The following is a 24,832-nucleotide window of genomic DNA, read 5'->3' on the forward strand; positions in this document are numbered from 1 at the left end:
ATTAATATATTTGCTTATATAGTTTCTTGGGTGTATTTTTAAAATAAAATAAAATATTTATATTAAATATTAAACATAAAACGATTCAACCCTGTGGATTTTCATGTCATAAAATACACCGAATTGGCATTAAAAGTAAGCACGTTAACTGGGTGAATATATTTTTATGGCATGATTACCCTTCATTTATAAGTTGTTACTTCACGCCATGTGCAACACGTACATTACAAATAATCTAATATACAGTTTAATAAAGAGATTAAACTATTTTGGAGATCATAGTAGTTTGCATGGTATCAAGTATATATTAAACACTGGTAGAGCTCAATACATTCGCAGGTGATAAAACGTATTAATTTTAATATTGTTAAAGGTGTTCGATAACATATGTATATAAATTATGATTTAAGGTCTTTGTGGTTAATATTTGTATGTTTGTCTGCATTTGGGATGCTATATATATTGTCTCAAGGAACTGACTTGTTCGAAAATGATGTGATATCTTTCGTGCCGGAAACAACTTATCTCCACTGGGACACAGATTTTCCAGCTATAACAGTTTGCGAAGCTTTGGATATTGACAAATTAAACGATTACTATACAGAGTAAGTACGATTTGAATATCATAATAAACAATGTGATTATTTAATTTAACAGTTTTCTGCAGAAATAAAGTTCCTGTCGAGTTGACGACATTTTATAAGGAAATTATTTTTGTGGACCCTAACCACTACTGTAGAAGTTGCAGCAGATGTGACAAATTAAAGTGTCCCAAAGATATAATTGCAAAAGTCTCAAGATATAGATCTCCTTGTAATGAGACACTTGTGCGATGTTCGTGGAATGACAATGTAATTATTTTATATCAAAAATTATTTTATGTAAAAATACTTATAAACGCCATTTATAGGAATTCAATTGTTGTGAAAGATTCGCTTCAATTAACACAGAATATGGCGAGTGTTTTGTGTTCAATTCTGCCCATTTTGATAAAAAGCGGTTACATTTATCTAATAAATTCACTGGACCAGGATTTTTGAAATTTTCTGCTATGGAAAGCGTAAAGGTAAGATTTTATACATAAATAATATTCTATATTTTATAACTAGTTTATGCTTACTTATATATTTTTTATTTTATAATAATAAAACCATACAAAATATTTAAACAAATATAAAATTACTCAATAGATATTGTATTTGAATTCACATGCTGTAACATTAGTTTTTCTTTAATAAAATATAGTTTTTTAGATAGCTTTATTTAAGTTTTAGGTATCAAATTATAGTTTTATAATGCGAAAAAATGCTAGTATTTTTAAACAATTTATTTTTATTGCTCTGCTATAAATATAGACAATTTTAACCTAACATTTACTATGATGTACACTAAGTGTACATGTCATATTATGATGTGAATATCTTCGTTAATATATTTTTCTTTTAGTTACATATCTTCAATACACAAAATTGGGTAAAGTTTAACGTTCCTTCCAGTTCTCGATCGTCTGGCCAATGCGATGAAACTATACTATATGTCATTATTTAATAAGCTCTTGTTAGATTGTAACTGCATACACTTTATAAAAATGTGAAACCTAAGGTTTAGTACCATTTTAGTACACTCTTTCACTGTTAAATAGACAATATTTCTTATAAAATTTTTAAGAGAGTCAAATATATAATTTTTTACAATAAACTTTTAGTAAATTTTTGCGACTGGTATTTCTTATCGAAAATTATTTCCAAAACATAGTCGTAGTCGTTAATATTCGCTCAATTTACAACTGCATACAGAGCAGGTAGTGAAAGCGATGTATTAAAAAATACTGTTATTATAAGTCATATGCCCGAATCTACAAAATAAGCGAACGTCTTTTCTTTACGAAGTCCTTAAACATTTTCCAGTCAACAAATAATTAAGAATGCAAGAACTCGTTCGTTGACTAAACGACACAAAAGTGACTAGTTGTATGCGAATGAACTGTCTGACGTAGCGGCGGCTAGAGCAACACACTCGTTTGGCGGCCATGACGGTAGTACGACGGCTGGCGGTACCTCGTCCGCCAGCCTCATACGTTTAAAAACAACCATGTAATTCTAATAAACTTAAAAATTGCTACATAACATATTTCACATCACTCATAACCGTAAAAATTATAAAATCAATTAAAACCATAAAAACTTATACATGTTTAAAAATTAATTACAAAAATATTTTAATATTGCATTTATATATATTATCACAATAACTATTTTTTAGTGATAATGAAGAATCTGGTAACCTAAACCGTTTTTATAGTCTGCTAATTTTACCTTGTACAATGTTTTCTTATAGATTTACACTTATTTAATTCCGTACTTATGGAACACCATGTACGCACTTATAAACATATCAAGGGAAAAAACAAAATCGAATTGTTATATAGAGAAGGGTATAAAAATGATTAAATTTGAAATATTGTATTTGACCATCGTAAAAAGTAATTTTATTGCTATCCGATATGTTTTTCATCCAAGGCTCCGGGGAAAGCTTTCAAGTACAAGGATATTTTCTAAAATGGATCTCAAAGTGCTTTCGTATAAAAAAATTCTGCAAGAATTCGTGGAAAGAATGCAATTATAAAAATATTAACATTTCTCTCTCATTGCTTTCAGATAGACGTACACTCGCCGAATGATATAATGTTCAGTAATTTCGACAAACCTATTATAAACGGCTTAGAAGGAAATTTACCGTTCGCTTCAACATTTCAATTGAGATTTAAGGTTATTTATAATTTCATCTCTAACATTTTTTCAAGTTAAAAAAATTAATTAATATCATTTTTAAGGTCGAAGAAACTAGTAACGAAAATAGTGTTCAGCATTTGCCAGCCAAGACAAGAAATTGCCTATTTCCAAACGAAAGAATCCAATCTGGAGATCTACTCTATTCTCGCTATAGTTATTCTACTTGCATATTGCAGTGTAGAGCGCAAAAGCAACTTGCTATATGCAATTGTACTCATCATATGCTGCCTAGGATGAGTAATCAACAAAAAATATTTAATATTTTATATTATGCATTATATATTATATGCTTGCAAAATAAAATACAGATAACGAGTCTTTTTGCGGTATAGCCGGTTTGGTCTGCTTAACAAATATGGCAGGTAATGCAATGATTGATTATCTTTTCACATTAAACGCGATATTATATATAGTATAACAATTATGTATATATTTATAATTAAATGGTTGTAACATATATTCGTCCCTTTTTTCCACTTTAGTTGTGATCAGCAAGCACCAGTGATTTTTCTAAGTTTTAGACATGCTCAAAAGATTTTTGTCTTGACATAAATAAAAAGGCAAAAACGTGACAAATTGAACAATTTTTTATAATTAAGTTGAAGTTATAAAGTAAAAAAAGAATAATAAACGTGCAGTACCAATATTTAGATCACGTATAATATGTGTAATTATTAACGTGACGTTTTCGTAGTCTTGTCTGCGTTTCGTAGCTGGACCAGGGTTGACGTGAAGAGGGAAGCGGCTGCTTTCTCGATTGATGCTTCGGTGTAGCTCCGCATGGTGCGAGTTCCGATGAATTCTCGTGTGTCCCAAGTTGAGAGCACATGGTAGAAGTTCTTAATAATGCCTAGTGAAAACAACACTACCACTACTGTTTCAAGACAAAACCAAATACTTGGTATCGTCAAAAATCTTGATACTTGGGTGCCACACCAATTAAACGATAAACAATTATATGCATTACTCGAATTAATCGCAACTTGTCGCTGGTAATGAATATTTTTACACTTAAAAATAAATTATTTTTAAAACACATTAAAAACTAGACAAATATATGTTACAACCCGGTAAAATATATTGAATATAGGAAGTTAATTTGGAAAGTAATAGAAGATATAAGAATAAAATTTATAAATACGATTTTTACTTACAGTATATGTTTGATATTTTGTTAAAAAATACATCTGCTGAAATATATAATTGCAATAAAAGTATAAACAGAATGGCTTAATCGTGTCATGAATTTCAATCAGGAGTAAGTAACCATTATGATGTAGAAATAGTATCATAGTTGTGACACTGCAAAAAGCATATAATAATAAATATACAAAAATCAAGGTTTTTTCAAGTCAATATAAGCTATAAAAACGCCGCTTCTTCTAATATATTTTTCGAATTAATGAATAAATAATTTTAATAAAAATGAAAATAACTTTATTTACAATTTTATAAAATATAAATAGCATAGTAACCCCATCTATTGGTTAATAGTGTAACAACTTCTACTCTAGAACTAATTTTTCTAACATTTCAGACAATAAACTTTAAATTATATAACCACATTACATGTATTAATTACTTTGTCTGAGTTAACTAATTAGTTTTATTTTATAGAAAATATACATGCATTGTATATATTAGATATTGACAAAATTTTCATATTTTCAGAGGAGCATACAGAAGAAGATGATATTGACTTTGATTGTGGATGTTTGCAGTCTTGTGAAGAGCCAAACTATAATACCATATTTCTTAAAAACTCGTATGTACTGTATAAATTGTATTATAATAGAAAATTGTATTAAAATTTAAATTATTATAGTCCTAATAAAGGTAAACTTACTAATGCGTTGATAGAGCGTGGAACTTTAATTTCAATTTATATGGAATTTCTACCGAGCACCCGTATACAAAGAATAGTAGTGAGATCATCTCTTGATTATGTCGGTAAGCAGTACAAATGATTATTAAATCATATTATCAAATATATAATTAACCCAAAAGTTTATCTAGTTTTTGTAGGGGGAACGGCTGGAATTTTCTTCGGAGCATCGATTTTAAGTTTTTTGGAAATAATATACTTAATATTTATTAGAAAATATAATTAATAAAAGAGTATTATTTTATTTTTGACAGTAAATAAATTAGTGCTTGAAAGTTTCTTTGTGTAAATCTTTAATACGGCTGTGTTATTTGCAAACTTGGTTGAACTCAAATGCTTTCATTTTACCAGTTTACCTAATTTGTTTATCTAAAATTGTACTCGTCAGTCATGTATATAATTTAATTTCAATCTTCCCTCAGAAATTTTCTTCCACAAATCATATTTCAAGTCAAATTGTATTTAAGGATATGCATCGGTGAATTTAATATTTCTCTGAGGTGTTTTATAAATACATAATATCAAATAAAGTACAACGCAAAATAAAACTTATGAATCATTTACAGAATAGTCATTAATAGTTCTAATTTATATTTATATTGATATCTACATAAGGTAACAATCAATATGCATTTATGCGTGAAGCAATTAATAAGTATTGTCGAATGTTGATAAGATAGTGCACATTTAAATACAGCAACAGATCAATACGCAACTTCATTAAGTTTCAGTTAGTCGTTGAAACTTGACCTAAACTTAACTAGAACAATGTTCAGGTTTACATTCTTACTGTTTTTGAGCTACACTTTATTTGTCGTTGGTAAGATTTTTTCTTATATTGATAGAAATAATACTATTCATGGTGAGTGAGCATATAATAATTTTATAACTTTTATAGATGCTCAAGAACGAATCATCGGTGGTTCCGAAGCTCAAGAAGGATTCGCTTCTTATCACGCTTCATTACAAAGTTTGGCTGGCAGTCATGTATGTGGAGGAGCAATCATATCAAAGAATGCAGTTGTATCAGCTGCGCATTGTTTTAAAGAGTAAGTGCTTTTAACAAATTAATATTTCTAAGTATATATCTATAATTACACTTGCAGCGTTGATCCAAAGTATGTAGTGATACAAGTCGGAACCGTTAATACATTAGTAGGTGGAACTAAGTACAATACGACAAGTATAATATCACACGAGAAGTACAATCCAGAAACCAAAGAAAACGATATTGCACTATTGATAACTGATAGAGATATTGAGTTTTCCAAATTTGTGAAACCTATAAGATTATTTGAATCATTCATTGACGATCCAGCAAATTTTACTTTCACTGGATTCGGATCCACATCTGTATGCCAATTTTGATTTGTTACTATATTCCATTTATTCATATAATACAATTAGGAAATATTCTTTTAGAACTCTGGAAATTCATCCACAGATTTGATGAAGATCGACTTAACACTTTTGAAATTAGAAACGTGCAAGTATGCTTATAGAAATATTCGTACCGTATATGATACTCAAGTATGCACTTTTACTGCAATCGGAGAAGGCGCATGCCACGTAAGTATTTACAAGTTTTTTTCAACATGTTAATTAGTGTGTTTATACATTAATGCTGTTGATATTTAAAGGGAGATTCAGGCTCACCATTGGTGTACAATGATTCTCTAGTGGGACTTGCCTCATTTGGAATACCGTGTGCTGTTGGTTACCCAGATGTATTCACAAGAGTTTCCACATACTATGATTGGGTCTCTAGGCGGGTTGCAGGATTAATAAAATAAATGTACATCTATTCTTACTGGCTATAATACCGTTCTATCTTGTCGTTACCAACGGAACATATTTTCAGTTCCCGATTGGCCAATTCTCAAAGTAGTTTTTTTGTAACCTGTAAAATATAAAATTAATAATACCCAATTTGTGTAATATTAATCTTAAAGTTTCAATAAAATTTATGCAAATATATTAAAATTGTGTTCGATTATATCAACATCTGGTTACAAGAGTGATTGGTTCAGCAGTCATTACATGAAAAATACTGTAAACACAAATTTAATGCAGTCTCATGATATTGTTAATATAATTAGCTTTTGGTTATACTTACATAAAAAAAATCAATTAAGAAATTTAATAAAAAAAACAATTTGAAAAACTATCGATTTAATCATAAATATTTACAAACTGCTCGAAAATAAACATTGTTGTATTTTATAAACATGGGCAATATCATTCTATACATATATAGGTACTATCAAAACTCAATTTAATTATTTTATTATATTTAGTCAATATAAAAAGCCTTTGTTTTATAAAAATATTTTTAAACTTATAAAACAAAAGTTGCTATCAAAGTTTCAAGAAAACTTATTTGCCAGAGAATCTTATTATACAAACGTATTATTATAAGGCGACCAGACGTCCTCCTTTGAGGAGGATAATCCTCTACATGCTGTCATGTGGTGAATGTTAAGAGCTCAGAAAATACTAAGGCTCGGAGCACAACGTCAGCTGCTTATGGGAAACCCCAGCAACTGGACGTAGCCTAATCAGATCAGAGTCAGCGTCGTGGATAGAGTGCATGCAACAGACTCTGGAAATGATCACAGGGTCGGATTTTTGCAGTTTTACAACTTTTTGCTCTATGGCTCTACATTGGCATATGTATATTTTAGATGGCAGATGTATTTTTTATTTATAGTTACAGTTTTGACTTTGGCAGATGGATGGCGACAGGTTGCAATTGGGACACAAATTGGGCCTCTACAATATTATTTATTTAAGTACATAATAGTTACATTATGATATAATGTTAATGTTCAGTGGACGAAACAATACCGTGTGTCGAATTCTTCCGTTGAATTTGGCCTAAAAATGGTTCTGCCCTCTGCTGCCGACACGTCAGTGCTACCAGAGTGCCGCCAAGTTTTGGCCATAATGAATTAAAAAATAATTATATAAATGGGCCGCCACAGTACCCCCCCCCCTAGAAATTTATAAATGCAAAATTCAAGTAGAAAGAGAGAAAGGAGACATTGTCGTTGCTGCTTTACCACAGTGAGGCCAGTGGAGCTGGTTTAGAAGAAAAATGCTGGAGGCACAGAGGTAACAAAGTCGCGACATATGGTGCGGCGAAAAGCGATGACAGGCGCCGTGCGTGCGGCATTATGACGGCTCGGGATTCAACTGGCCGATGATAGACGGCGCGCGCTGCGGTGTCTGTCGGTGGGGGTGCAGGATCTGCTCTTAGGCCTCCAGGGGCATGTGTGGGACTTCACGAAGCGCAAAAGTGCAGCCAGTGTAGACCCGGACATCGTGTAGGGCTGCAAAAGACGCGTGTCCGGGCATCGCGTTAGGGGCTCCGAGATGTGTGAGTACAGCTTCAAGGAGCGCGCGTAGGGCCCCGGACACGCTCCGACGGATGCGCACCAGGTGATACATGATCTAGCTAAGATGTTTGTGGTGGCACATTTGTAAATAATCGCTGGAAGTGCGTTGCGGCGCCAGGCACTTCCTGGGTCACGTGGTCGTCGGCCGTGACGTCAGCTGTCACATGCATATTGTCCGGAATCAGGAAATTTCAGCGAAATTGCAGCAAATGGTACTGCAGCGATGTTTTGATGGGGTACTGCAGCAAGTTAAGTTAGTGACATTTTCCGAGGCACCGCCGCACGTTAAGCTTCCGTCGAATTCCACCAAAGAATGTTGCTACGCTTCGTCGCCGTCACGTTATTGTTACTAAAGTGCCACTAAGTTTTGGTCATAACAAATTTAAAAAAAATGTATAAATAGGTCTATACAAGACAATCCATAAAGAGAAAGAAAGAGGTCGATTAGCGATATATCGATTGACAAGGCGTCCTTTTCTCATATTCGTTATTAAAAAAAAGGGACTGACGCTTCGTTCAGGTGTTTTTAAGATTATCAATAGCGTTCGCCGTAAATAAAAACTCTCTTAACATGTCACGCCAATACCGCACTATGGGAAAAAATAATACGTAATATATAATGAAAAATAATAAAAAAATATAGAAATTAATTATTACAACAAGAACCTATACATGCCATCAAGAATGATTTTCTCTAGTCATTAATTTTTGACTGAGTATTAAGAATATTCTGATGATGAATGAAATAAAAAAACTGGGCACCTATATGTGCCATGAACCTTTGAGCCTTGTAATATAATTATATTATATAATTTTTGGTGACGGGTGGCAATTAGACACAAATTGAGCCGCTTCAGTAGTATTTTATTGCGATGTAAAGTTGTTACACGTTAACAAATATACGGGACGCAAGCACGCGACAGCGCGCGTCCGAATGCGCCAAAGATTGCCAGAAGAGAGAAAAAAACCGCCAAGCCAGTGCTACCAGAGAGCCGCCAAGTTTTGGTCATTATGAAAACCTATATATAAATATAAATAGGCCCCAATAAATTAAAAAATGAAAATTAGTAATTTATTGAACTAAAATATTTATAGAATTAATCGCACGAATAGATTCCCCTTCATATACTAGCAAAATAGGAAATGGATAAAAAAATTACCTATCGCTGTGAAAGGTTTAACCCTAAAGGCATTTATTTAGGAAAATACTAGTATCGACCATCATTCGTTAGGGAATAATATTATTTTTCTAATTTTTAGAAAGGAGAATTTATAAAAATGTAGAAATGCTTTTATATTATTAAATTAAGTTATTTATATTGTTTAATCTCATTTAAAAAATGTAATTTGCTTGAGTACATTCCTTATTAGAATTTAAGACACATTATTTTTGCTTATGGCAATACTATGTTGTAAAATTCTAACCGCCATTACGTTCAAAGCTGACAGCTGTCATGGAATTGTTTAAGAGATATCTTAATAATAATCATAAAAATGACCTAATACGAATTATGCAATCTCCGGAGGTTCACAATAATTATTCTTTAAATATAGAGTAAGTCTAATAATTTATTTAGTCATCAGTTTTCGTTGTACGTTTGAAGGTTATGCTTATACTTAACATTGTTCATTTAAATTGTGGATTTGCTTAAATATTTATTATACAACCTATATATAATGGCATACATATATGTATTTCTTAAATTTTTAGTTATCTCAAGTTATTTGAAACCGATCCAGTAATTGGTGATGGAATTCTATGCAATTCTAAAAACATTTTACCGAAATGTGATGAAATACTAAAACAAATTCAAAAAGTCATCCATGATGACATTGATGAAAAGTATAAGAATGAATATACTATAAAATATAATATTCATGCTCGTTTTTATGGATTACCTGCTTGTCCGGAGCTACACAGAATGGTTATTCCTAAAAATAAAGACTTGGATTGCTTTTTAAAAATTACCGGTGTGAATTTTTATAACAACTATGAATTTTAGTATAAATAGCTTATAATTCATATAATGTATTTTGATTATTTTTGTTTTTAAACAGGTACAGCTATTAGGATAACCCAATCTAAAATGCTTGAATATAAGAAATCATATAAATGTACAAAATGCAATAATATTCAAACAGTTGAAGGTAAATTCGAGCACCGTTATGTTATCAAATTGCCTAGTAAATGTAAAAATCCTGAAATTAGTTGCCGCAGTGGAACATTTACACCTGCACACATCGTTTGTAGAGATAACTGTAAAGATTATCAAGAGATGAAAATACAAGTACAGTTTAATATCTAATATGTAATATAAAGTATCAATATATTTATTTATATTGAGTTATTTCAGGAACAAGTTAATAAATTGGCCGTTGGAGGGATACCTGGATCTATTTGGGTGGCTCTGGATGACGATCTTGTCGATAGTTGCAAACCTGGTGATGACGTCAGTATATGGTATATAATTTATTCACTGGAATGGTTGGTTTAAAATAATATAGTTATAAATCTTAACATTTTTTGCTAGCGGCACAATGTTGCGGAGATGGCTTCCAATTGCTTCTAATAAGAAATGCGAAGTAGAACTCGTTTTCAAAGCTAATCATTTAGAAGTTATAAATGCTCAAAAATCAATCGCAGTTTCAATATCTCCGGATATCAAAGTTAACTTCAGCGAGTTTTGGTCTACGTATGAAAGATGTCCGATGAAAGGGAGAGACGTCGTTTTAGCTTCCATATGCCCAAAGGTATTTCTAAATTTATATCGCTGATCAAATAGTACCTAATATTATATAGCACATTACATGGCAATGATATCTTAACCAATATTTTTGTTGACAATGGTATCTACTAAAAATGTTTGTATTACTTAAAAATGGACATTGACAATATTTCATAAGAAGCAAACATTTTTCTTAGCTCTTTTTTGTTCGAAAGCCATCTTGGAAATATTTTTGAGGAAGACAATGTAGAAAAATTTGCTACATGAGCATGAAAATAAAGTTCAAAGAGAATGTCTGGTCACCTTAAATTTTACCGATATTGAATTCATTGTTTGATACATTTTCACTGGCATAATTAGCTAAATTATGTTTCTACTAGTGAAAATATAATTTCACTGAAAAATTCACATTCACTGTAACATGTTTTTGTTTATTTGTTTATATATTTCAAAAGTTAGTTAACATTTTCTTGCATTGAGTGTTCAAGTTCATCTAGAAAAATATAATTTTTATTCTGTATAATTTATTTTTCAGGTATACGGATTGTATATGGTAAAACTAGCTTTAATATTAACCGCGATCACCGGCTGTAATCATAATTTAGAAGTGGATATTGATTCAATGAATAAAACAATATCACCAGATGGAAATAATAAAAAGGCCGCCCGCACTGTAAGAGGTCAGTGCCATTTATTGTTGGTTGGTGATCCGGGAACTGGAAAATCGCAATTACTCAAAGCAGGAGCAATGTTAACATCTCGATCGATTTTGACATCAGGTTCAGGCAGTACAAAAGCTGGACTTACATGTACTGCACTTAGAGTTTGTATTTTATATTGTTTTACTCTATTCCATTGATGTGATGCAATTCTAAAATTAATGTAATTAAATTATTAGGAAGATGGCGAATGGCAACTCGAAGCAGGAGCGCTAGTCTTGGCTGATGGTGGAGCGTGTTGTATTGATGAACTAGCGCAAATGAGGGAACATGATCGAGCCAGCATTCACGAAGCTATGGAACAACAGACTATATCCGTTGCAAAGGTTTGCTTTTTATATATATTTTTATCAAATTCTAATACTCTTGTATTAAAATATAATTTATTTATAATAATACATAGCACTTAACTAATTATGATGCGTGTAAATAATTTTTTGACTTACATGAGCGAAATTTAGTTCAGAATGTGAACTATAAATTAATGCCACTAAATTAGGAAAATCTATGTTGAATATTTAAGAAAAAAATAATATAAACATTGAAGATTGTGTTGAAATATGCCTTAACCCTTTCTGCTCGTAAGGTGCGTGAGACGCACCAGCGCTTGGTTCTATATTACTCGTAGGGTGCGTCAGGCGCACTATTTCAATTAATGAAATATAACGTTGATTTTTGGGTATTTCCTGTGCATGTTTTGAATGGCGTTTTTGCAGTGTTGTAGACAAGAGTTTCAAGAAGCATATCTTATCAAAAAAATATCATTTTTACTTGTATCAAACCGGGGAGAGCTCATTTATCGCGATAAGTCAGGGTTTTTTTGATGACTAAATTTAAATGCAGATGTGCCGTAGACTTCTCTCGAAGGCAATGGTTGGCGATCGTCCTTCGGTAGACATGCGTCGGTGACATTTTTATTGCCTATTGGGTTTTCGACAGTGTTTAGGGTGTCCATAATTTGAGTCTAAGTAAAACTATAGTGATTAATAATTTTGTTTTAATTACTAATTTTTTAATTTTTTTAAATTTTATTGTGAAATTATTTTTTTAAATTTTATTGTAAAAAAAAACAGTGCTATCGCTGAATATAGTGACTGTAATGATAATATGTTTTGTAATGATAGTGATGGGGAGGATTTTATGTTTGATTTTTCATCTTCCAATGATGATAGTAAAGAAAGTAACGTCGAAATTAGGCCTGTTGCCTTGAATCGAAGGTGGAATACAGGCAATTGAAAAAATAGTGCGGAAGAAACGGTACCTCAAACAAATCGCACCACATCAGAAAATTGGAGAATAATAACTAGTAATGACAATGTACCTTATAAATAGCAATATTTCCACCAAGTGATAAATGTCTTGAGCCCCAAGTTCCCGCAAACTGTATACAACCTATTGATTATTTTCAATTGTTTTACACCGATGAGTTGGTATACTAATAGAACTAAAAATTACAAAATTATATTTTTCCATATTTGTTTCTTTAATTTATAATAAATCAACATCCCACATATTATTAAACGTAGTGACCTTTTTCGTGCATTACTTTGTTTATTTTTATATAAAAATATGCTATTTAAGCATTATTAGCTCGAATATATAAAATCACAAACAAATATGTACCATAAAACTAAAAAGTTTTGTCTATTTTTTATTAAGAAATATATTAAATAATATGACATTAACTGCAACGTTTCATTTGACCTTCGATGAGACGTATTTTAGTTTTTAAAAATATACCCAACATCAGTTTATATAAACATAGATATACCTTGCGGATTTTTAAATTGTTGTAAAACGATACAATTTTGTATTTCTGCAAGCGATGTAAGCTTTCTTCGTTCGCAGGTAGATACGTATATCTAAAACTGAGCGGCATATCTTTGTTATTTGTGTATATTTACTTATTTATGGTTATAAACCCTTTTTGGTCCCATAAATATTTTAAAATGGGTCGTTGTTGTATTAATTTATTGTTAGGGATTGTCAACCAATGGTACTTGAGAGAACAAAAAAAAATTAAAATGTAATTTAGAGAAATGCAAGTATTTGTTCTGATTTCTTCGTTTTTGGTAATAGTTTATTCATATTTATGCTCTACATATATAATTTTAATTTTTAAAAAGAACTTAACATTTTTAATTTTTCCTGAGCTGGCGACATACCTAGTACGAAAACGATTACGAGTGCAAACGGTTAACCTTATGATAACCTTATAATGTCTGAGCTACGAGGGATAGTAACTGAAATTTAAAAAACCGCACATTTTAATGAAGAGTATAGCAAAATTCGAGTTTTTAATTTCACTTCAATGTATTATTCATATTTAGCAAAACAATTGTATTAAGTAATATTTTTCTAAAAAAGACTAGACGTAATTTCGGCTCATATTTTAATTAAAGACCTATTCAATTTAATAAATAATAATAGAGATAAGAATTTGGAAATATATGGCAAAAAACAACAGAATTAGCCAATAAAATAGAAATAGTTAGAACTTCCAAGAATTATAGAAAAACAAACCAAAAGGCCAAATTATATAAGTAGAAAAAATTACTGATGTAGTATAATTAATATTCCAACGTTGTATGAAGTAAAGTTTTACTGAACATAAAATTTCATAACAGATTAAACGTCCTTTTAATTTAAAAAAGTTAGTAAATTACAAATTATGATTCGCCTCCACCCTGACAATTTCCTGGATCCGTCCCTTGTACGTGATCTAGATACCAAATAACACAATCAACTCACTAGATAAGATCACTTGGATAACTTTACATGAGAGAATATAAATATTATCCATATTAATTTCTAACAAAATTCCTACAAGGTATGCTTGAATATGATTCTCTCTAGTCACGTCGACAAGTGTACTTGGGAAAACATTTCTACAAGTGGCTAGTAGGGAACATAAATATTCCAGAGATTCTAGAAAAACTTCCTTTTTGTTTGCCACCTAATTTCCAGCACTCGCGTTCTTGAGTATTGTTTAATTACCGCGAGAACAGAAGTATTGGACAACTCCCCAAAAAGCACTGCTATCTGACTTTTTAACTATCTATCGAGTGGTATTAATTTGTTCTCATCCATGTACACGCAGTTGGTGGACGCATTGTGGTCTAGCCATAATGTAATATCTAAACCGAATTTTGACCAAGCATAAAAAAGCAGAGCACAAAAAACTCTTATTCTTTCTCAGAAGTCAAAAATCCACGTCAAAAGCAATAAAATCGTGCCGTTGAATGCCCGTTATCGAGCGTTCCTACTGCAATGGCGACAGCACGATTTTATTGCCTTTGACGTGAATTTTTGACTTCTGAAAAGTGATAATTGTTTTTGCGCCCTCCTATTGACCGAAATTCGCTTTAAATATACAGGTATATTTTGGAAAACTCTGTAACAATGAAAAATATTAATGAAGCCTTTACGCATCTTGACAAATTTTTAAATATTAGACAAATTTTTAAGTACACACACATGCACGCGCGCGACACTATACAAGCGAATGACACGCAGGGTCATGCTTCCAGACTGAGATAATTTTATTATATAAATCTGCAACGCATTTTTTCGTCATATGACCCACATCCTGTTATAAAAATTTACAAATCGACAACATTTCTTAGATGTATAGAAAATCACATACATATATCGTACACAAAAATAACCCTAATAACCAAACTGTTTGTTTTTGATCAATGGTGTTTACGAATTATAACACACTTTTATGTGGAAGAATAATTTGCAATTGTTTGTTGTTGAAGGTTGTCATATTTCTTTTTATATAAAAATAATAAATAATAAAACTTCATAGCAAGATACGATGTTACATTTAACTATATATAATTATATGTATAATTTATAATATGTACATATTCTTCTTCTTCCACGACGCTACAACCGGTGATCGGTTTTGGCTTTTGCACCTAATTTCTTGTAGGGCTTCTAGATATATCTTGAGTTTTAGTATTTCTTCCGCTATTGTTTGCATTTTTCCTGGTTGTAATATTGCACATTCCAGGTTCCAAAATTGAAGTTCAGTCGTTTATCTAGATTTATATTGTATATATATTTACATATATATATATACAATAAATAATAAACTTTTCGGCTATCGTGACGCATTGGGGTAACCTGTTATGTCACGATGGTCTTAATTTAATCTAATTAAATAAATATATTACAAATAAATTATAAAATAATAGAACAAGTAAAATAAAATGATTCAACGACAAGGAATCGTTTTTGTTATTATTATTTAATATTAACTAAGAGTTATTATTAATATTTTATTAATTATATCTTATTAATATTTAATAATAAGTATTTTATAGTAATTATTATTATTATTATTTAATTATTACAAACAATAAAAACAATTGACAATCAACAACAGTCAAAATAACGCATAACTATATTTACAAGTATTTACAAATCACAATAATTATCGAAATATTGATGACATAATTTAATTTCGATTCATTAATTAAATTATAAAAAAAACGACTTTCTGCGACGCATTTGTGCCAACCCTAAAGGCTTTGTCAAACAGAGAGCGAAGCGAAGGCGTTTTTATTTTATAACACGCCTCGGAACGCTACGCGTTCGCTTTTCTGTGTGACGAGACTCGAAGGATTCGGTGTATTACAAAATAAAAACGCCTCGCCACGCCTTCGCTTCGCTCTCTGTTTGGAAAGGCTTTATAAGTGGCGCTGCAGTAGCACAATCAAAACCGCGCACAAAATACAAACGACTAAAATTAAGGCGTGACTTTATAATCATATATACTACTGTTTCATCGTAAATTCTATAAATAAAATCACTGAAATTGTTTACTAGGAATTCAAACTGATTTTTAAAACTTATATTGCCAACTTTTATCTTCCTTTTCTTTAAAAAATGAAGGTTTTAACGAACGCGTCATATGATGCGCATGGCGTGAGAGAGTGGATTTAGTTGTGCATCATATGGTGCGCGTGGCGTAGAAAGGGTTAAACATCTTATATTTACTTGATAAATAAATATTTTAAAATACCCACAATTAAATTTTTTTTTTACTTCCCGCTACTTTCGAACATTCAACATTCGCACACATTTTCAGGAACCAATTATGTGCGAAAGTCAAGGGCCGTCTGTACCTTTTTAGAGCAGCATATAATTTCACTAGCGTGTATCAGTAAGATCATATTTTCGATAGTAGAAATATATATCTACTAGTGGAAATATATTTGGACTTCATTAGAACAAATATAACTTTACTGAAAAATACATATTTACTGTAACATTTATACATCGCAAGTAAATAAATAAAGATAAGTATATAAATGTATATATTACTACATATAGAAAAGTTAAAATCATATACTTTTACTAGCACCTGCCAGATAAATTATATTTTCACTGGTAAAAATATATATCTACTGGTGAAAATGTATTCCGATATGATTTCACTAAAATTACATATTTGAAAAAATATTTTCAGGATAGATTCATAACTGTTTTTTTTAGATTTTCTTTGAGGGATAACCCGAGAATTTGTGGTTTAAAATCAGGGACATCATTTCAGCTTTTTTAATATTTATATTTTATTAAGATTCATAGTATTTAATTAAATGACATGAATTTTTCTGGCCAAATGGCGTTCCTGTATATTCCCTAATGAAAGTATACTTTCACTAGTAGAAATATACTTTCGGCAACTCAGTAAATTATATTATTCAGGGTCAGAATAAATATCAAATGTTTAGAATAAAAATTTTATTTGGCCAAAACATACTATATTATGATCGGAATTAAAATATTAAATGGTGATAAATATATTATTTTGGGTCAGAATAAATATGAAACGGTTGAATAAAAATTGCATTCGGTCAGAATAATATATAATACGATCAGAATTAAAATATCGGGCGGTCATGTGACTAAAACTGTTAGTCTGAATATTGAATACCCTATGAATAACGCAACGAATCTATTTAACTGTATGTAGGACGTAAAGGCATTTCCATCAAAACTTATACTTTCACCGTGAAATTGTATTTTCGTCTATAATAATATACATCCACTGGCGAAAGTGTACTAGGAATTTGAATTCCCTAAGATGCCTGTGAAAGTATATTTTCACTGCTAATATAAAATTACTAACACATATTAAAATCTTTGTAGATTAAAATTAAAATTAATTTTAGCTCTATATTCCGGATCTAGATGTTTATTTTATTATAATATTGTATATAATATCAGTTTAAATCGTATTTTTTTTATATTTTAGGCTGGAATAATATGCAAATTAAACACTAGATGCGCTGTAATTGCTGCCTGTAATCCTAAGGGACATTATGATACGGAACAATCACTAAGCATTAATGTATCTTTAGGAACTCCATTATTGAGCAGGTTAGTTATATTCGAGGTGAAAAGACTTGATGAGATAATGGAAAAAATTTCGATATTTGTTTTTAGTTGGCCAAATTTGATTTTATTTTTTTATTATATAATATTAGTTGAACCATTTATTTGTATAAAATATTTTTAGCATAGAGAATAGAGAGCTTTATGCTTGAAATTAATAAAAATGTTTGGCAAATGTATATAAACGAATGTTTCAAAATTTAAAAAGGCAAATCGGAGAGAAACAGAAATCAGATATTGACACCAAGTTGCTTAAAAAATATTGGCCCAAAAAACTGATTTGCAGTTACAAAAAAATAATTTTCTCTTAAAAGCTATCAAATATAAAGTGTTATTATTCGGAACTGAACTTCGATGAAAGCCCAACATAACTGCAATTTTAAAAATGAAAAAAATAAGTAAGCATAAGATTACACGGATATCAATTCTAAATTCTGGAAGTAGGTAAACTTTATTTTAAAGAGTAAATATCTATTTAAAAGCGAATGCCAATATAAATAGCATTTTATTTATAGTCTATTTATTTTCAAGAGTCAGTGCGCAAGAACATTGTTTAACGCGTAATCAAAATGTGCTCTTAAATTTCTGCCTTGTGCTTGGTCGTTCACAATGAAACGATTGATCTTACGGCGAACGACCAATCACAGGGCAGAAATTTAAAAGCATGTTATGATTACGCGTTAAACAATGTTCTTGCGCACTGACTCTTGAAAATAAATAGACTATAGTATAAAGCACATTTATAATTTTGTGGTTCAAATCACAAATAATCGGCAGTTACAAATTCAAGTTTTATTCTATATGCTGATGATTTAAAATTGCTTAGACGTATTTGGTCTGTTGCGACTCTTTCCTTCCACAAAGTGATTTAGTGTCAGAAAGTGCACTATTGTGTCATTTCCCAATTTCATTCACCGTCAGATTATTTCTTACATCTTAGCGGAGAACGTTTTGGTTAAAATAATTTCCACTAAAGACATTGGAATCACTTTTGAAAGCATGCGGTTGTTTTCTCCAATCTTAAAAATCTTCCAAGATGCTCGGCTTTATTTTGAGGAACGCGTTTCATTTTGACAAACCGTCAGTTATTCGTGTCTTCTATGACATTTTAATTCGCAGCATTCTTGAATCATGTTCTATAATTTGACACATTTGGATAGTGGATCACAATGTCACGTTTGTCTTAATTCAAATAAATAAATATGTTTTAGATTTGATTTGATATTTATCCTACTTGATACACAATGTCAATCATGGGATGAATTAGTGGCGGACTATATACTCTTCGGTAAAGCAAGAGATATTCCAAACATTGGCTGTTGGCCTTTAGAAAAGTTACAAGTAAGTTTGTGCTATTTATTTTAATTATATTTTTAATAAATTATATTAATAATTTTTAGTTATACGTTTCACTTATTGGACCGTATGAAGTGATCATGGATCAAAAAGCTACAACAGTTCTGCAGGCATACTACGTAAGACAGCGAAGATCGGAAAATCGTGATCCATCTCGCACGACTGTAAGAATGTTAGACAGTCTTGTAAGGTTATCTCAAGCTCACGCTCGATTGATGTACAGAAAAGTTGTATATACAGTAGACGCTGTTATGGCAGTAAGCCTCGTTGATTTATCTATGCAAGATTGCACAATCACCGGATCGTCGGATGCTCTACAAACCAACTTTTTAAAGTATCCCGATTTCCATTACTTATGTACTGCAAAACGTCTGCTAAACAATCTAGAACTTAATAACATATGGGAAGATGAATTATTATATTATGCTAGTTTATTAAAAGTAGATAGAATACGTTTAAAGAGTGATCTTGAAAAAGAGAATACTGAAATTTTTGAGCAGTTCGAGTGCCTATCTAAAACTGATCAAGACGAAGAATATATAATAGAGAGTAAATATTTTAAGAAGAATGTGAAATTCGCTGATAATCAAGATGATGAAGAACACGATTCTGATGTGATACCTGATTCGCAAGCGAAACCTGATGATATGCCACAAAATATAACTGCAGGGACATCTCATTTTCAATTCATTGATTCTAGGACGAAAGATCTTTTGGCTAAATCATTAAAAAAACATTCCACTATGAACACTAATTCTAAAGTTCATTATATAGGCGAAATAACCGGCATCAAAAAATTGAAAAGGAATATTAATAAAAATAATAAAGATAAAGCAGTTAAAAGAAAGCGAAATGTTAAATCTAATGTAATGTCTAAAAAGAAAAAGAGTTCAATGATTGACGTTATCGAAAATCATAAATCATCTTCTGATGAAGATGAATTTAATGAATTTGAAGCGTTGAATTATGTACCTAGTGTAAACGATGTGTTTAATGATTTGCATATTAATTTAAACCCAAGTGATGATGAAGATTTAAGTTCGGAAAGTATAGAAATTGCAGATAAGAGCCATAGTAGTAATATTTCTATTAATAATGATAATAAATATGACATTATTATTGAAGATGTAAATTTAATACAGGAGGAAAATATTCCATCAAATTCAAAAGATGTTTTTGTAAATGAAAAAATATCACCAGTTAACAAAAACACAATGAAAAAGTTACTTGAATTTTCATTTACTTCTAAAACAAATAAAGTTATTGATGAAGACAAACCACAAGTTTTAGCTGATGATAAAAATGAGGAATCACAAAAAGAAGAAACTGTGGCTTGTACAAATAAATCACAATCAATAACAACAATGCATGAAATTAAATCTTCATGTAACGAATCGATAAAAAGTAATAATTTATTTAATAAAAAATCTATTTTTGAAACTGAAGATGATTATGATGCCTTGGATTTATGAGACTGATCAAAAAATTTCAATTAAATAATATATTTACTTGTATAAATGTATATTTTTTTAGAACAATAATAATGATAAAAACATTGTTGACTGAGCACTTTACTTTTTAGGTTTCTTTTTCTTACCGCCCCTCTTAGTTATTGCTTCAATCTTAAAAAATAATTGGAATTTCAATATGTATTTTCTAGCTTCCGTTAGATAGAAATTGAAGTCAAATCTCCAAACCCCCAAAGGAAAATTAGATGGAAACGTCTCTTCTGGTAGTTGAAAATTTTTTACACTAAAAAGCCCCACCTTTGAAGAAAAATATATTTTAATACATCAAAAACTTCACTGAATTAATAATAACCATATATTAATTTACCTTCATCGGACATTTCTTAGGAAGATTCGAATATTTTCTAATCACTGGTACAAGCCATTGATCATTTTGTATCGAAAAACAAAAACTGAACTCCGCCCTTATGATGCTCTCTCTAAACTCATTGTTGCGCTGCTCAAAAGTACGTAACTTGATCTTAACGAATATAAATTTATCAGTAATATCAATAATTCATCAATAAAAATGTTAAACATGCTATTAACTTTACAGTTACGTTAGTATCCCATGTTCTGAGCAATTCACCGTGTATGTTTAAAACATAAGGCTCGGTACGATTGTATCTTGTAACACTAGAATTACTCCCTCCGATAAATAATGGATCCGTGTACTTTATCAGACTTCTTTGTAATATCAATTTGAACGACGGCTGTAAGTAAATATTAAACAATATATATATTTTTTATGAAATACCTCGTTTTTGTTCAATACCTTTCCAGATATCATATTAAAAAATGATAAAAACAGCAACACTTGAACACATGTCATTTTGTAAAAAATCATTATTTGATTTTATTGCTTTAAAAAATAAAACCATCCTACCAAAAACATATTTTAAATGTACTTTTAATTGATTGTTGCTGTTTCTATGATTTAATGTATTATAAATCTATGTGATACATCACATTTCAGCAGTATAATTTTATACTTGGATGTTATGTATGCATATTAATTATGAATCAGATAATAATCAACTTAAAAATGAATTTGATACTCATTAATGAGTATAAAATGCTTATAGAAATAAAATATGCTACTAATACATGCAACAATATGTTTTAATCCAAATTAAATTATTCATAATATATCTATAAACACTTTGACGTATATGTATGTGGGTGTGTATTCCTTAACATGAACTGTGCTACTTGTATGTTTGCCAATTTTGTGCATAGTCATTTAAACAAAGACGTTTTATGTAGAAACCCTCGAGAACAGTCATATCAGAACACCCAAAAGACTTTAACAATGACCAAAACTGTTTATTACCACTAAGCACTTAGTATTGTACTTATACAATGTATTATGCTCGTCTAAACAAAAGCATTGCTTTGCTTAATAAATAGTAATTGTTGCCAATGAGAAGCAATCACATTAGTTTTGTTTATAAGGGTCTATTGGCAAGAATAAGAGACGCAATCGTGACTCTCTAGGGTGCCCTAAGACTCGCAACCGAAAGTCGCCAAGCATTGACGGGTTGTCGACACCTCCCCTTAGCAACTTTAAACAATGCTTCATTGAGTAGATGATACTCTGAGAATATAATGAATTGTGTCCCAACGCTCCTAGCAAAAAGCCACTAGGATACAAATACATATACGACCTGTACTCCTTCTCGTAGAAATATTTCAAAAAATATAATTAAATTCTTTCCAACATCAAAGAGTACTTCACTTTATTCGGATTCCAGGCAATAGAACCACACTCGTATTCGATACGAACTAGCGAATCGTCAATAAATTATTGAAGTGACACTCGCTCTGTATAAGAAAGTCGAGCATCCTCGACGCCTTATCGCAAATTTTGTCAATGCATATAAAATCTTCGTCTCTCTTTGAACGTCACTCCCAAGTCATTGACGGAAGTACTATATTATACTGTATAACATTTGTTATCACAAAGAATATAAATAAGCTGATTTCAATAGTATCAGTAGTTTGTTTTTATAATGCTTAATGTATCATCAGTTTAATTTCTGCAGTTCAATATATGATATAATATATAATAATATCATAGACTAAGACGCGAAGTACATTTTAAATTGATCTAAAACTGATTTAAAAAGAATTCATCGGAATCATTATATTTTTCGGCCATTGCTATACATATTATTACAACTAGTTAATTTATATCAAAATTATTTCCCGAAATAAATTTTTTAAATATACTTGTTAAGTCGAAAAACAATTAAGAAGCGCAGAAATATTCTTCCGACAACCTCCAAACAAATACTGACACACGATTGAAACACTGTCTAATGCGTGCGTCAGAGTGTGAGGCACCTTTCTCTAGCTCTCTCGCTCTGTTACACGCGCTTGTGCATCTCGCTCCTATACGTACAAGTGAATCCATACGAGAGAAGAGGATATACTTACCGTCCGATATACTCACCCATTTATCTCTTGTGAAATTCTCTGACAAAGCAATACCGCATGGTAAGTAAATGTTAAATATAATCATGTGGCGCCCTCATTCGGAATAAATGGCGCCTCCACTTAGACTGCCCCAGGCGACCGCCCATATAGCCCGCCCTTCGGCAGGACCTGTGTAGGAATATTTTTAAATTTTACCAAAATATTTATGTGTGGAATATTGTCTACTTTCAGAACCTATGGTTTACAGGGTGTTGTAGCTACGAGCTGCTAATGGGCCGGTAAATATGGGCCTATGCTCGATCATAAGAATCGGATGGGAACATCCAGAGTACCTTTACTTCTATTCTTGCAATGCTGAGGAACGCAAACGCTAGTATTTATATGGCACATAATATCAAATGGAAGTTTCACTACCGTTATAGCAAAGTTATATTTTTAATAATATGAATGTAATTTTACTAACTAGCCCAGTTAAAATGGTACAATTGATTTATAAATCCACTGGTCAATATCAGTGAAACCGTATTTATTCACTGCACGAAAGATCCGGTACCCGTACGTTTGAAACATTTATTGCTTCTATCGTTTGTAGGCTATAAATTGTTTATTAAATCAATTGACGTGGCGGTAAACTGTAAGCGATTAATTGCTAGTGGTAAATTGCTGACGGTAAATTGCTGGCGGTGAATTGCGGACGATAAATTTTCCTAGACTCGTTTTCTAAATGCTGATGAAACTTGTAATCCATATGAAATATAACAAGAATTTGGTTCCGAGTAGCGGTTTGGGGTGGCACATGGTCATCACAGAACCAATAAGGATTTCCTTAAAGACACTTCTACAACATCACCGCTGCATTTATAATCACTGCTACTTTTGCTACTGCTATATGTTTTCTTTTTCGTTTCTTGAGGCATATAGAAAAAATTCACTTATTGGTATCTGACTTTTGTTTAAAAGTATGAGTTTTGAAGTATGCCAGTGAATCTTTAGTATGCGATTTATTATTATGTTAAAATCCAAAACTTAGCAGCCGATAAGCACTTTTTAATTTTTACTTGACTTGATGTCCGTTGATTTTTCTTTGTGATCAAATGTTACCTCATATGGCATTAGTAGACAGGAACAGGAAATCTGATGGCGAATAACTAGGGTACTTATAAAATTAAAGCCTTTCTATCCATCCACGCTACCGATTTTAGTTTATGCAACCCTCGTTGACTACATGTCGCCTGTCCTCTACTTCTATTCATTTGTGCGGCCAACTACAGGTCATATATAATCAAATAAATTATTTATTATTATAAAACCAGTTAGATGCTTATAAAAATAAAACGGTTTGTTAGGTAATATAATATAATTTCAATTCATTGCTGCAATTTATTAAACAAAATACATTCTATTGTATTGGTAATGATCCTAGTATTATATCTAAAGAGCTTACATCAAACGAATCATACATACACTGACCGCAAAAATGACCAGTTTGTTAAAATATTTTACTTTATTTTATATTGGTGTTGCATTTGCTAAAGAAGTTAGTCATTTAATTTTTCGTTATTATATATTGCATTTTAAAATTATTTGTAAAATACTAA

General features: G+C 30.9%; 4 protein-coding genes across 5 annotated transcripts; all 4 read left to right on the forward strand.

Annotated features, from left to right (window-relative positions):
- The first annotated feature begins 447 nt into the window (after positions 1-447).
- LOC148226778 (uncharacterized) lies at positions 448-1,084 on the forward strand. The gene is made up of 3 exons (XM_088204625.1): positions 448-605; positions 668-851; positions 911-1,084. Exons 1-3 carry the CDS (start codon positions 451-453, stop codon positions 1,082-1,084), a joined length of 513 nt encoding a protein of 170 aa, XP_088060751.1. The 5' UTR covers positions 448-450.
- Positions 1,085-2,592: 1,508 nt separating this feature from the next.
- On the forward strand, positions 2,593-4,886 carry LOC148226779 (sodium channel protein Nach-like). Its single transcript, XM_088203552.1, has 5 exons — positions 2,593-2,768; positions 2,834-3,029; positions 3,101-3,154; positions 4,464-4,557; positions 4,618-4,886. Exons 1-5 carry the CDS (start codon positions 2,685-2,687, stop codon positions 4,757-4,759), a joined length of 570 nt encoding a protein of 189 aa, XP_088059678.1. The 5' UTR covers positions 2,593-2,684; the 3' UTR covers positions 4,760-4,886.
- A 31-nt stretch (positions 4,887-4,917) lies between these two features.
- Positions 4,918-6,553, forward strand: LOC148226780 (chymotrypsin-2-like). Its single transcript, XM_088203551.1, has 5 exons — positions 4,918-5,497; positions 5,576-5,726; positions 5,784-6,030; positions 6,100-6,246; positions 6,318-6,553. Exons 1-5 carry the CDS (start codon positions 5,446-5,448, stop codon positions 6,468-6,470), a joined length of 750 nt encoding a protein of 249 aa, XP_088059677.1. The 5' UTR covers positions 4,918-5,445; the 3' UTR covers positions 6,471-6,553.
- A 2,918-nt stretch (positions 6,554-9,471) lies between these two features.
- Positions 9,472-20,903, forward strand: LOC148226781 (uncharacterized). 2 transcript variants are annotated; one of them, XM_088203878.1, is made up of 10 exons: positions 9,472-9,630; positions 9,787-10,046; positions 10,134-10,363; positions 10,430-10,536; positions 10,607-10,826; positions 11,337-11,624; positions 11,700-11,846; positions 17,792-17,916; positions 19,143-19,272; positions 19,332-20,903. In XM_088203878.1, the coding sequence occupies exons 1-10, from the start codon at positions 9,530-9,532 to the stop codon at positions 20,757-20,759; spliced, it is 3,036 nt and encodes a 1,011-aa protein (XP_088060004.1). In that variant the 5' UTR covers positions 9,472-9,529; the 3' UTR covers positions 20,760-20,903. The 2 variants fall into 2 exon arrangements, with proteins under 2 accessions (XP_088060004.1, XP_088060005.1); XM_088203879.1 differs by lacking the exon at positions 9,472-9,630 and having other exon boundaries at positions 9,998-10,046; positions 10,134-10,223; positions 10,285-10,363.
- The last annotated feature ends 3,929 nt before the right edge of the window (positions 20,904-24,832 follow it).

This window comes from Plectrocnemia conspersa, unplaced genomic scaffold (genome assembly GCF_051122295.1).
Source record: "Plectrocnemia conspersa isolate PC_06_02 unplaced genomic scaffold, ASM5112229v1 ptg000014l, whole genome shotgun sequence".
NCBI classification, from domain to species: Eukaryota; Metazoa; Arthropoda; class Insecta; order Trichoptera; family Polycentropodidae; genus Plectrocnemia; species Plectrocnemia conspersa.

Bases quoted from the DNA above. Each gene is read 5' to 3' on its own strand.
- LOC148226778 (XM_088204625.1), top strand. From the start codon at position 451: ATGCTATATATATTGTCTCAAGGAACTGACTTGTTCGAAAATGATGTG. The intron at 606-667 runs GTAAGTACGATT...AGTTTTCTGCAG, and splicing joins TTAAACGATTACTATACAGA to AAATAAAGTTCCTGTCGAGT. The intron at 852-910 runs GTAATTATTTTA...CGCCATTTATAG, and splicing joins GATGTTCGTGGAATGACAAT to GAATTCAATTGTTGTGAAAG.
- LOC148226779 (XM_088203552.1), top strand. From the start codon at position 2,685: ATGTTCAGTAATTTCGACAAACCTATTATAAACGGCTTAGAAGGAAAT. The intron at 2,769-2,833 runs GTTATTTATAAT...ATCATTTTTAAG, and splicing joins CATTTCAATTGAGATTTAAG to GTCGAAGAAACTAGTAACGA. The intron at 3,030-3,100 runs GTAATCAACAAA...AATAAAATACAG, and splicing joins TCATATGCTGCCTAGGATGA to ATAACGAGTCTTTTTGCGGT.
- LOC148226780 (XM_088203551.1), top strand. From the start codon at position 5,446: ATGTTCAGGTTTACATTCTTACTGTTTTTGAGCTACACTTTATTTGTC. The intron at 5,498-5,575 runs GTAAGATTTTTT...TAACTTTTATAG, and splicing joins CTACACTTTATTTGTCGTTG to ATGCTCAAGAACGAATCATC. The intron at 6,031-6,099 runs GTATGCCAATTT...ATATTCTTTTAG, and splicing joins CTGGATTCGGATCCACATCT to AACTCTGGAAATTCATCCAC.
- LOC148226781 (XM_088203878.1), top strand. From the start codon at position 9,530: ATGGAATTGTTTAAGAGATATCTTAATAATAATCATAAAAATGACCTA. The intron at 10,364-10,429 runs GTACAGTTTAAT...GAGTTATTTCAG, and splicing joins ATCAAGAGATGAAAATACAA to GAACAAGTTAATAAATTGGC. The intron at 17,917-19,142 runs GTTAGTTATATT...AATATGTTTTAG, and splicing joins GGAACTCCATTATTGAGCAG to ATTTGATTTGATATTTATCC.